General features: G+C 40.8%; 1 protein-coding gene across 1 annotated transcript in view; it reads left to right on the forward strand.

Moving 5' to 3' along the window:
• MTMR2 (myotubularin related protein 2) overlaps positions 1-13,576 on the forward strand; it is a 40,204-nt gene that overhangs the window by 15,444 nt on the left and 11,184 nt on the right. The window contains exons 3-11 of the mRNA XM_063305879.1: positions 263-338; positions 2,484-2,578; positions 4,391-4,501; positions 5,080-5,181; positions 7,569-7,652; positions 8,236-8,385; positions 8,668-8,856; positions 10,386-10,571; positions 13,260-13,466. Of these exons, the coding sequence (XP_063161949.1) occupies positions 263-338; positions 2,484-2,578; positions 4,391-4,501; positions 5,080-5,181; positions 7,569-7,652; positions 8,236-8,385; positions 8,668-8,856; positions 10,386-10,571; positions 13,260-13,466 (1,200 nt within the window). The remainder of the gene's footprint in view (positions 1-262; positions 339-2,483; positions 2,579-4,390; positions 4,502-5,079; positions 5,182-7,568; positions 7,653-8,235; positions 8,386-8,667; positions 8,857-10,385; positions 10,572-13,259; positions 13,467-13,576) is intronic.

Genomic DNA, 13,576 nt, shown 5'->3' on the forward strand with positions numbered 1-13,576 from the left:
TTGGGGGACAAGGAATTTCATCATATTGGCACTACCCCAAAAAAACAACATCCCCAGAAATGGGAGATGACTTACAGATTTTCCTAGAAGCTCTGCATCAGACATGTTGAAGCTAGTGCAGGAGACAGACCTTAGTGCCAAGCCTGGTTGGTTGGGCTTACACTTTTTTCATATAAATTTTTTCATGTGGAGTGAATAAGTTTCAAATGTTGGATCTGTAAGTATTGAAGGTTAATGCTCCTGTTTTTGGTTTGTGTTTTAGGTCCTCAGAGAATCTAATAAATTAGCTGAAATGGAAGAGCCCCCTTTGCTACCAGGAGAAACTATTAAGGACATGGGTAGGTGCAGCTATTTCTATTTTCTCACCAAGGTAAATTGCAACAGTTTGATCATGTCAGATTTGATCATTTCAAATTTCAGACATGGGAACCCCTGTGGAGAGTCTACATTTAACTATTTGCTTTTTGTCCTCACTCTTATTCCCATTAAGCCAATGACCCAGAGTAAGACCATTCTCTTAGAAAGTAGTCTCAGTTAAAGATCATGGAGGTTGCTTTCTGGGGGCAGGGGACATTTTTAAAAGTGGGAACTTTGCTGGCAAGGGAAAGGCTGGCATTCAGCTTTCCAATGTTTTCTCCTTGGGGGCAGGAGGTGTGGAATCTTCTCACTTTTCATTTAAAATACAGGTAGGTAAAGGTAAAGGTTTCCCTTGACATTAAGTTCAGTCGTGTCCGACTCTAAGGGGCGGTGCTCATCTCTGTTTCAAAGCCGAAGAGCCGGCATTTGTCCATAGACACTTCCGTGGTCATGTGGCCGGCATGACTAAACGGAACGCCATAACCTGCCCACCGAAGCGGTACCTATTAATCTACTCACATTTGCATATTTTCGAACTGCTAGGTTGGTATATATGATGCTAATTGGGACTGGAATTTCTTTCGCTAAGCAATGTGGTCATAAAGTGCAATGTCCATATCGCTTAGCAACAGCAATTCCTGTTTTTCCTGGGTACCATCGTTAAGCGAATCACTGCAGATCACATCTTCCAACTTCCTGCTGGCTTCCCCATTGACTTTGCTTGTGGGAAGCCAGCAGGAAAGATCACAAATTGTGATCATGTGACCGTGGGACACTGCGATGGTTGGAAATCCAGGCCAGTTGCCAAGAGCCCGGATTGCAATCACATGACTGTGCGGGCACTGAGATGGGCAGAACTTCAAGGACCAGTTGTAAGTACCACTTGTTCAGCACCATCATGTTTGAACGGTCACTGAACAAGTGGTCATTAACCAAGGACCACCTGTAGTCTCTATCAATATCAGTGAAATCTATTTTTGAGTTTGGCATGTATGCAAGATGAGTGTATGGACCTAGTCTCCCCTTCCCAAAACATGTTCCACCTTAAAAACTCCTGCCCCAATTGGCAAGTAAGATTTAAAATAAATCTTTGAAAGCTTAATCTTAACCAGAAGGGGGTAAATTTTCAGGAATATGAGTGTGCCTGAATAAAAGTTAAGTAACTATGTGTAGGTGATTAAGTGGCAAGGTCTGTATGCCTGCAGAAGGTTGGCCATGCCTACTAAAGTAGAGACTGACCCACCACTGGTATTTGGGCTTCAGGGTGCTGGTGTAGAGGTATTTTGGCTGAGAGTCCCAAACAGGTTCCCTCCCATTGATAGGTACTGATTTTTTTTTTTAATCCATTCAGTCATGTCTGATTCTTGGAGACTGCCTGGACAAGTCCCTGCAGTTTTCTTGGCAAGGTTTTTCAGAAGTGGTTTGCCATTGCCTCCTTCCTAGGGCTGAGAGAAAGTGACTGGCCTGAGGTCACCCAGCTGGCTTTGTGCCTAAGGCGGGACTAGAACTTCATTTGGTCAGAAGACTGAACAGTCTATTGCGGACTGCACCTCTTCAGTGATCATTGAGAATTAGTTGACTTGGAGTGTAGGATAGATGGGGTAGAACTAGAAGACTGGAAAATGAATGAAACGGAGTGGCTTGGCATGTGAATAAGAAGAACGCCTGCTAGAAATAGTTGGCTTCAAGTCTTTGTTTAGATGAATTATTGCCCAGGTTCTAGCTGCGCATGGGGCTCATTAAAATAACTTCAGGTTCAGGGGAAAGTTTAAAGGCTAAGCATTTTGTCAGAGATTCCAGGGGAAATAATTCCAAACTGCGTGCCTCTCTCATTCTCAAATCTGTCCATAAAACAATAATGTCAGACCGTATTTATTTTTTCCTGCCACGAAGTTTAAAATCCTTTGTCATTCTTCTTTGGTTAATGTTTCATAACCCAACACACTTCTCCATACAAAACTGCAGAAGTACTGAGAAGAAGGTCTTATTTTTTCCTTCCCCAGTGGGCATAAATCCAGAGTTATGCTTGTTTCATCCCAGAAAGATAGGGGGAAAAAAAAGATTTTAAACTTCAGGGCAATGCTTCCCTGTGGAAATATTTATAATACTTCTAATTTCTTTCCTAGGAAAAGATGTTACTCATATCTGCCCATTTACTGGAGCTATTCGAGGAACTTTGACAGTTACAAATTACAGACTATATTTTAAAAGCATGGAAAGGGTAAGTCTTAATAAATTGTTTTTTACTTTTTCTTATTTTTGACGGGTTCTTAGCTATTATTTGAAGGTGGGGGCATAGCTCAGTACATGCTTTGTGAGCCATGATGGAATCTCCTGGCTTTTCAGGTGGAGTTGGAAACTTCACATGCATATATATTAAGCCAGGGTTTCTCAACCAGGGTTCTGTGGCACCCTAGGGTTCTGCGAAAGGTCACTAGGGGTTCCCTGGGAGATCACAATTTATTTAAAAAATTATTTCAAATTAGGGCAACTTCACATTAATGCAGTAAGTTTCATTTATTTTTAGTTTAAGAACACTGTGAATGCATATCAATGCAGGCCTACACATAAAATAAATATAATTTTGTAACGTCTGGCCTATATTTGAGCCTGAATGTGCAGGGGTTCCCTGAGGCCTGAAAAATATGTCAAGGGTTCCTCCAGGGTCAAAAGGTTGAGAAAGGCTGTATTAAGCAATTATAAAATGAAGACATCAATATTAAGTAATCAGCTCAGAACCAATTTTTTTATTGTAGAACAAATACTTTAATTTTGCAGTTTCTTTTTTCTAATGTTATACTCAATTTTGGATGAAAAAGTCAAATAATTTTATGCTTGTAAAATCAACATCCTACACTATAATTAATATTGATAGAATGTTTCTTTCTTTTTTCTTTATTTCCAATACTCTAAGTCAGTGTTTCTTAAACTTTTTTCTCTCAGGACCCCTTTCCACTTTTAAAAATTATGGAGGACCTCAAAAGAGCTTTTGTTTGTATGGGTTATATTTATCAATATTTACCATATTAAAAATTAAAATGTACACGTTCGCTGTCACTACCACTTCTCAAGATTGTTTGATTGGATTTAATACTGTATTATTTTCAACATAGGTTGGCAAATAATTTTGATTTTGAGGACCACTGAGAGGGTCTTGGGAGACCCCCAGGGGTCCTAGGACAACACTTTAAGAAACACTGCTCTAAGTTATCTAAACAATTGTTACTGTAGAAATAGCATTGTTTTGGAACAGTATGATGTATCAAGATTTACAACAATATAATAAAAAGGTGGAAAACAAAAACTCACCTGTGAAACATGGAATGCCATTGCCAGCAGTGTAGACAAATGTGGGCTAAATGAACCAGTGCTTGTACTGGATATTTCATCAACTTCATATATTCATTAGGGCTGTGCAGCACTTTGGATTCAGTCTCCAAAGAGCAACTGTGTTATTTCTTGCACAATGATGGCAAAATTCATGATCCCTGTAAGAAAGTGGGGGCACTCCTGCACACTTCAAAGACCAGCTGTAATATTCATGTTTCCATATTACTCTAAATATTACACGTTCTTATACCATAAGCTTTTGTAGACAACTGTCCTATGTTGAAATGGACTGTACAAAGGGAAATTTATACCATGTGCTGAGTAGCCATTTAGATGTTGGGCTAAGACTGGGGAAACCCAAGTTCATCCACTTTCAGCTGTGGAAACTCACTGAGTGATTTTGGCCAGTCCATCTCTCTCAGACCACCATACTTAACAGGGATGTTGTTTTGGTGATAAAATGAAAGCAGATCCTATGCAATACGTTTTGACCTCTCTGATGAATGGTGGAATATAAATCTAATAAAGATGTATATAGTAGTTGATGCATTAATCTTAAAGGTATCCCCAGACTCTTTGAATAAGTTTGTAAGTTTATTGCATGGCTAACTATCAAAACATCAAACCCTTGACTACTCTAAGCTCTGTATAAAAATAATTCTTTGATTTTGATGCATTATTAATATATTTCTGTTTTCTCCAGGACCCTCCATTTGTTCTAGATGGCCCTCTTGGAGTGATTAACAGAGTAGAGAAAATTGGAGGAGCTTCTAGTCGTGGTGAAAATTCATATGGCCTAGAAATTGTGTGCAAGGTAAACTGGTTTATCACGAATGGGCAAATGTTGGGTTCATGATCCATAGCAATGGCTTATAATGGTTTTAATAGCCTTCAATAATGCATGTTGCCAGAAGGTTCATATCATCATAAAATGTAAGGGTTGGAAATGACTTTGAAGATCATCCAATCCAACCCCCTGCCCAGTGGAAGAATCCACCACTATTCTGGTTTTACTTTTTTAAGGTATAATAATTTTAGAAAATGAGATTCTTTGAAATTAAACGTTTTTGGAGCCTAGAGACCATTGTTGCCTACATTCATGATTGAATGAAAAGCTAAATTTCGTTAGAGGTTAGTGGAAAAAAAGTTGTACCTTTGTTCCCATCCAAGTTCATGGACCCCTTGAAAACTGTCTGTGGACACCGGATTAAGAAGCCCAGCTCTAAGTGACAGAAAGCTTGTGGTTTTGCCTCTCCCCTTACAAAATAATTCTTCTCCTCCCCACTGTATAACATAGGGAGAATTTGGAAACGGTTGATAAAGCAGCAAATGAATCAGTATGGTGTACAGCTGGGCTTCTGGTAAGACCCAGTTTTGCCTTACGTTCTGTAGGATGTTCGGAATCTTCGGTTTGCTCACAGACCTGAAGGTCGCACAAGAAGATCCATATTTGAGAACTTGACGAAGTACGCATTTCCGGTGTCCAATCACTTGGTAAGTCTTTTTTGCTAATCTTACAAACATGATCTTTTCCAAGCTACACAATGGCATTGCTCTAGGATGAAAATGCAGGAAAGTGGAAAGATGTTGATCTTAGTGGGGGGTATTGGCTTTTTGAACTCAAGCCAGTATATAAAAGCAAGGCTGTACTGTTTCATACTGCAAAAGGAGGAGACTCAGAGGCGAATCAGAATGTTAAAATAGTTTTTCCCTGTAGAAATTAGTCATTTTTCCCATAATTTGGGGGGTTGTCAAGCATTTATTTCTTTTGAAAGCAGTCTGAAGGGGTAAAGAAACCTTTGGGTTGAGTTCAGCTCCTGGTGACTTGATGGACACATCCATGTAGTCTGCTTTGGCAACAGTACGGAAGTTTTTGTCACTGCATTCTTCCAGGATGTTTTTTCAACTTCCCCCTCTAGCCTACAGCAATAAGATTTCCTACTGAACTCCCATCAAAATCCAAATTTGATCTTATCCTGCATGGCTTTTTAAGATCAATCAAGGTTGGGTATGTGGTACTACCATAAGAACAAGTGTAATGGGTAGGCCACCATCTGAACCACCTTCTAGTTTAGCTCTAGTACATCTCTTGAATGTGAAGATCAAACAGAAGCTGAAGAGAGTTCAACGTTTTTCCACTCACATAATTTTAAGCAGATTTCTCCATGCTGACAGGTTGAAATTGATATGCCTATACCCAGACATATAAGAGTGATCCCAGGCAGAAATAGAGTGCATCTTGTCTTTGATACCCAGGCACAGCCATTTGGTAGTGTAACACACATGCATGAAAATAGGCATTATGTATGAAATTTGCGATTATTTCTCTGCTCTCATTGCATCTGCAGATTGCCAGCCAGCAGCCTTATTTAAGGTGACCCAATCACTACTGAGTGGGGAGCGACCAGGGAAGCACCTACTAAGCCACCATGAGGCATTCACTGTATAAAGTTGCTCAGATTTGCTCTGAACATGGCTTCCTATGTTTTAAATCCATGTCCCTCCTGGATGGTCAAGACCTCTAGGAAGGTGACATGCAGTTGGATCTATGCAGTGGTAGATGCATTCTTAAGAGAGGGTTCGGTTCTACCAGCTCTAAAGGAGGTGGTGCTCTGCCACTTCTCATGAAGCCATCACTAGATAGTTTTCATACTGTCCCCAACCTTCCCTTTTTGGTTGCACTATTTGATGTAGGCTCAGGATGGTTCATCCGTCAGTCCAGGGTTAAGTACCATCAGTATGCTGATGATACTCAATTGCAATCTGTCTTGGTGTTTTCCTGGAGGCTGGAGGGGATCCAGATGGGGAAGAAGGGGCTTCAGTTTAACCCAGACAAGACTGAGTGGCTGTGGGTCCCCCCACACGCCCCGAGGATCAGATCAGGAGATTTTCATGGCAAATAGTGTCAGGGAAGCACCTCCAATTCATCCATAATTGTTTCAGTTTTTTTTCTGAAATTTCTGTGAGAATTCTCAGAAAATCTTGGAAGCTTTCAGATCTTTCCCTGAGAAAATTTAAAGAGATCATCAAGCTTGGGAGAATTTATCCAAGTCTTCCCAATCTCAAAATTTCCTTGAAAGGGAGAAGGACCATCAACAGGAATAATTGGTTTCTAAGACTTCTATTAAGCTCAAGGCTTCATATTCAGGATGTAAATGCTAATACTTTTATCCCAGTTGGTCCAGGAAAAGGAGTTCCTGATGTCTCACATGATATTTTACTAGGGCCCTTGGGACCTCTATTTCCAGTTCTCGTCAGTGAAACTGTAAGCATGTTTGGAAAGTGTGCTACTCTTTAAATGTGAGCCTTTACAGTCCAGCAGATCCTCTGCAGGATCCTTCTGTTCTTGATGAAGTAAAAGAGAAGGTGGGCAGTGAAGGTTCTGGTGCCATGGCATGCATCAGAGTTTGGGAAGGCTGGAGCCTTATTCATCATTGCACACTATAATCTAAAAGGGAACCGTTGATCATTCCCCAGTTATACAGCCCACACTTAGCACTAAGTTCCGTATCATTTAAAACAAAGTGCAATCTGTGCATCACAAAAGGGACCATTCTGTATAACTTGTGTAAAACAAGGTACTTGAAATGCAGCCCTGTGATGCTGCTTTGAAATACAGTTCTTATTAAGTCTCTCCTTCAGAACCATTCATTTCTTCCCTTCCATTCTCCTGGCCGTTTTGTAGATCAGAAAACAAAGGAATATACAGGAACATGCACTGATCTGCTTATTATAACATTTGCAAGTTCTGGGGCACTCTGCTTTTCTTTTATGCTTTTATGAAGTTACACAAACAAAAAAGGCTTCATGGGAATAGTCATTTGAGATGCTATATAAAAGTGGATAATGCATTGCTAAAGGGTCTCTCCATTTTTTTTAAGCCCCTATTTGCATTTGAGTACAAAGAAGTTTTCCCAGAAAATGGCTGGAAGGTTTATGATCCTATTCTGGAGTATAGAAGACAGGTGAGTCTCACTATTCCAGTTCTAGCTGGCATGCCCCGCTCTATAGCAAACTATCTTATTACAAAACTGCAGGCTTGAGGAACTTCTAATAGGATGGTCAAATAAAAGATATTCCCATGTAAGTGTGTCTGGGCCAGATTAATCTAAATCACTGCATGTCACGTGGTTATCCAGGAGAAGCTGCAGCAAAGAAGCTGCATCTGCAGAATGCCCAGCACTGCAGAGGATGTGAGGCATTTCTGTGGATCGAAGAAATAAAGAGACACCTTATACATTTTCAAAGCAACCTGCTGTCTCTAAAGCAGCTGGTGATGTTCCCCCTCTCGGTTGCTAATTAAAAATCTAGATGTAAAACTGGTAGAGACAGAAATCTGCTCTGTGAAGTAATGGAGACAGTGAAATGGATTTGATTTATCCCAGTTTTGCAAATCTCTAATTTCCAGAGATTGGTATCCAGAGAGGTCCCTTCCCTTCCCTTCCCTTCCCTTCCCTTCCCTTCCCTTCCCTTCCCTTCCCTTCCCTTCCCTTCCCTTCCCTTCTTTGTGAATTAAAATCCTCTGAATGGCTTCTTTTTCCTATGTAGGGAATTCCTAATGAAAGTTGGAGAGTGACTAGAGTAAATGAGCAATATGAGCTTTGTGACACCTATCCTGCCCTTCTGGTAGTTCCAGCCAATATCCCGGATGAGGAGTTGAAGAAAGTGGCTGCGTTCCGGTCAAGGGGGCGCATACCTGTAAGTATGGCACTAGCAGTGTGACTTCTGTAGATTGGCCATCTCCAGTCTGGTGTCCTCCAGATGTGTTGGGCTGCATCCTTCACCAGGTAGATTTTTGAGAAAAAAAATAAGACCAGTAAGAATCATTTTACAATTTATGGACACCACCCACCCTAGCAATATAAGTACTTCAGATGGCAGTTGCAGTGGTTTGAATCAGAGTAGTTAAAGATCAAGCCAGAATATTCAGTTTTCTTCTTCCCTGATCCTTTCTTGCTTTCCATTCTTCTCTTCTGCCAGGTTCTGTCATGGATTCATCCAGAAAGCCAAGCCACAATCACTCGCTGCAGCCAGCCAATGGTTGGAGTGAGTGGCAAGAGGAGCAAAGAAGATGAAAAGTACCTGCAGTCTATCATGGATTCCAATGCCCAGTCCCACAAAATACTGATCTTTGATGCCAGGCCAAGCGTGAATGCGGTAGCTAACAAGGTTGGATTGTCGTATCTCTTGCAACAAGTATTTCAGCCAGTTCCCACCTTCCAGTAGATGAGGGCTTCAACTCCCAACTAGCAAAAGGCCATTCTGGCAGGGAGACCAGGAAGTTACAGTCTCTGTATTCTGGGATATGCCAAGTGGAGGACAGATAATTAGGAAGTCAACAAGCAAGCTCTCAGTATTCCAAGAACATCTTAATAACTTACGGGGTTGATGAGTTTCCCAGCAGCCAATAGTTCACAGGTAGGCAGCCTTGTCTCCTCCAGATGATTTAAACTACAACTCTCATTAGCTTTAGTCAGCCTGGCAAACCATCTGGCATTCTGGGAGTTGAACTCCAAAGCACTTGGAGGATGCCATGTTGAATCTTCTAGCTGCGGCTGAATCTAAACAAGTGGAAATGTGTCCTTGCTTGTAAAACTTCCTATTCTCAAAATGGAGTGAATGATTCACTGGTTGTTGTTCTCTGTACTGCTTTTCTGTTGTGGTTTAACACCTCAGTCGTTAGTGTGAATAATTCTTCATCCCCCGCAGTTTTACATAACAATTAGTTCGAATATTGCTAAAAGGATAACAAAATTTCTTGTGTTAACAATAGCAGCTAAAAATAGGAACTCACATTTGGAAAAAAACTTGATGGAACAGTATTGCTTTAACTTGAGGTCTGGAAGAATGTAAGATCATTAACACTTGAGCTCCAGAAAGAGTTGCCCACCATTGGGGAAACCTTACTCTTAGGAAACCGGAAGGCCCCAGTTCTGAGATAGCGCTGTTGATCTTCAGAGCAGGGAAGTTCATGGGAGGAGAAGAGTTGTAGCGCTGTGAGCTGGCTTTCCAAATTGATAAGCCCAAAGAAAAATCAGTATATTAAAAATAGCTGTAGAATGAAGTTAGCAAGAAAAAAGTGATATTCTTTTCCTTCAAAAGACAGTCTTGAAAAGGCAAGGTTTGTGGTTGTTCCTCAAAGACCAAAAGGAAGTTAACTATCATCTAATGGAGCTTCCTTGGGACGCGGTGGCGCTGCGGGTTAAACCGCTGAGCTGTCGATCGGAAGGTCGGCGGTTCGAAACCGCGCGGCGGGGTGAGCTCCTGTTGCTCGTCCCAGCTCCTGCACACCAAGCAGTTCGAAAACATGCAAATGTGAGTAGATTAATTGGTACCGCTTCGGCGGGAAGGTAACGGCGTTCCGTGAGTCATGCTGGCCACATGACCCGGAAGTGTCCTATGGACAACGCCGGCTCCAAGGCTTAGAAACGGAGATGAGCACCGCCCCCTAGAGTCGGACACGACTGGACTTTACGTCAAGGGAAACCTTTACCTTTACCCTAATGGAGCTTACTACCCTGCTTCTCCTCACATTGAAGTAACACACTCAGATAGATAGGATTCCAAAAATAGACTCTCATTTCAGTCGTAGCAGCTGTCACAGGAGACTGTGTATGGCTGTGCAGTCAGTGAAGATGAGTTTGCAGATGTGGAATCTCAGCTAGCCCAAAACAGCCCGATATTCATTGTCTTTGCAGGCTAAAGGAGGAGGCTATGAAAGTGAGGACGCTTATCAGAATGCCGAATTGGTCTTCCTGGACATCCATAATATCCATGTCATGAGAGAGTCATTGAGGAAACTAAAGGAGATTATATATCCCAACATAGAAGAAACTCACTGGCTCTCGAATTTGGAATCCACTCACTGGCTAGAGCATATCAAGGTCAGTTGATGGGTGTTCTGCATCTGTCTGTGTTAGGCCATCGAGTCCATTGGGAGTGGGGTGCCCTAGAAATGCCATAGAATAAATAAAATACATTATGATTGTGTGTTCTTCTACCGGCATGGATTCAGCAGCTCTCATGGCCACTCTTCCTACTGGTAAAGAGTTTCCACTATCCAGGAGCAGGGCCTGTGCTTCATGCTTGTTGGCTGCAATGATAGAGACTTCAGGTACTTGCTGGAATTTTTCTGTTGCAATCTTAACCTTCCTTCTAATAAATAATTGTTAATTGGAGCTCTGAGATACAGTACTTGTTCATTGAATTAACTGTTCCCAGTCTGTTAACTGACAAGAAGGAAGTCTGATATGTATTTCAGAGAGGTCTTACTTTCAAATGAAACAGGCAGTTATGGTAGTCTGATTCTTGTTCATTTTCTTACACACTTTTGGTGAAGAGAGTTAGTAGTTTGTCTCTTTTGCAAAGACAGGAGACACATGCTTATAAAAATTATTGATCTGTTGATAGTTTTTATAAGTATGACACTCACAAGTAGAGGGTTGGGCTGAGGGCATGCAGAAGGCAGAGGAGATCTTCCAGTGGATATCTGGAATGGTTTGCAGTCAATCTTAGCTAGAGTTGCCTTCTGCTGATTGTTTATTCTCTTTCAGCCTATGTTCCACCTACTGTATGTAAAATAGGAGTACTTGTAAAATACAGTGAAGGCTCATTTTACCAGATCTTGACTGGCAGAACAAATCTCTGTTCCAATTTATGTAATTATAAATCATGTAAATGACATATATTCACCCAAAGGGTGTGATTGGCATCATTTGCATGATGACATCATCACAGAAATTAGGTAAATCCCCACAATGTTCTTGTCTTTGAATCACCAGGCATTCTTGAATAATAGATACCCCCTACCCCAATTTATTTATCAAATTTATATAGCCATCCATTTCACAGATGTGTCTCTGGGCATCGTACAATAAAACAAGCAGTTAAAACAAATATAAAACAACAATTTAAACACAAATATAAATAAGACTGTGGGAGAATGGACCAGCATCTTACACACAGTCTTTTAAAACAAGGCTGCGCTATAGATTGCTGTGGACTAGGTTTTCTAGAATTCTGCTGTTCTGTTTTACAGTGGCTGATTTGTTACAATTTCTGATAACTTGATTTGTATATTTGGATTGGAGGATTTTGACATTCCCATGAACCTGAGATCTGTCCATGTTTGACCTAGATTATAGGTAGAAACTGGTGGTCCCCATGTGTTCTTGAACTGCAGTACCCAACCAGCACACTGACAGTGAAACATCTTGAGAATTGCTTCACTACATCTCTTGACTTTTTATAAACATCTGGAGATGTTCTGTTTTAGTGTCTTAAGATGGTTTAAGCTTTTTATATATGAATCTAATTGAAAATATTGTATATTAAATCCCTTTACTCAAAGTATACCAACAAGTAAAGAGAAAGTTTTCTTTATTAGAAGCTTCTTTAACAGCAATCACTGAATCTGTCCCACATGCCAGTACTTCAGCAGGAACAGTCTTTTAGTAATGTTTGCACAGGCTCCATCAAGCAAATTCATGGTATTCGCTGATTTGCTAAGGTATTTGCATTACGTAGAATGCAGGCACCTAAAAAGCTACAAGTGAAAAGCTACAGATGAACTGATTTATCTCTCCTTTGTTCTTTGTTTTCCACATGACCTATTTTTTGTCCTTTGCCTCTGTGTGACTGGTTCACTTAACCATAAAGACACTGGGTCTATTTTCTAATACAACGTATTTATGTTTTTCTAAAAAAAAAACGCTGGGACAATCCCATAAAATTGGGAGTGATAATGACCTCATGCCGCATGGTCTTTTCTAGAACAGGTTGGCAGAAGCTATGATTGTAAAACATTTTAGCTCAAACCCTTAGTCACACATTGGCTGTGCTTACACAACAATTTAACCAGGTCACTTAAAGATTTGGCAATGCATTTGCATAATCTGCAAATTTTGGTTTTAACATTATTGATTCTAATCGAAGCAAATATTGATTCTTTTTTAAAGGTGAATACATTGTGCAGTGCTGTTTGGTACTTCATGATTCAACGTACCTTGTAAAATTAAAACATAGGTTGATGCCATAACGAGATGAAGTGTGCTGTTTAAACCCATTAATTTACAGAATTTATCGTAGCTATGGTTTCATTGGGGCTATTCCAAGGGTCGATAACCAGATTCTCCCATCCCACTCCAATGGCATGAACTAGAAGTTGCAATCAGTGAGACTAGCAGCCATGAATTACATGAAACATGGCCCAAAATATCTAAGGTTACCTTCCCTGGTTTATTTTATGAATAAATAATAAATACAAAATAATATGTATGTTAGCCTTAGGAAATAGGTTTGGATATAAGCTTTGGAATCTAGCTGAACTTTGAGAGTAGGAGGCAGTTGCCATCTTACTGAATGCATGCAACATGAAGGGGTGGAAAAACATATTGAAATATTTCGTGCTGTTTTTTCCCATACTGCTCCCATGCTCCCAATGTACTAGCTTGGGCCCCCATTTTTAATTAGCATTGTGAAGGTGACGGGTGGAGCCCACTCGCTCTGTTCCATCAAGCCTACTTCTGTTTGAGGTAAATACCACAGTCACATAATGCCTCTTTTTAACCCAGCTGATTCTCGCTGGAGCTCTTCGGATTGCCGACAAGGTGGAATCAGGGAAGACCTCGGTGGTTGTGCATTGTAGTGATGGCTGGGACCGTACCGCTCAACTCACCTCTCTTGCCATGCTCATGCTAGATGGCCATTACAGGACAATACGAGGCTTCGGGGTGCTGGTGGAGAAAGAATGGCTGAGTTTCGGGCACCGATTCCAGCTGGTGAGTTGGACGGTTTTTGTGGTAGAATGTCAAAGGATTTTGACACCCAGTTGTTTAACAATAGTAATAGCGGAAAGGAGAGGAGAATCTTTTCCGTCTTAAACCAGTTT

The sequence above is a fragment of the Candoia aspera genome, chromosome 5, assembly GCF_035149785.1.
Source record: "Candoia aspera isolate rCanAsp1 chromosome 5, rCanAsp1.hap2, whole genome shotgun sequence".
Lineage (NCBI taxonomy): Eukaryota > Metazoa > Chordata > Lepidosauria > Squamata > Boidae > Candoia > Candoia aspera.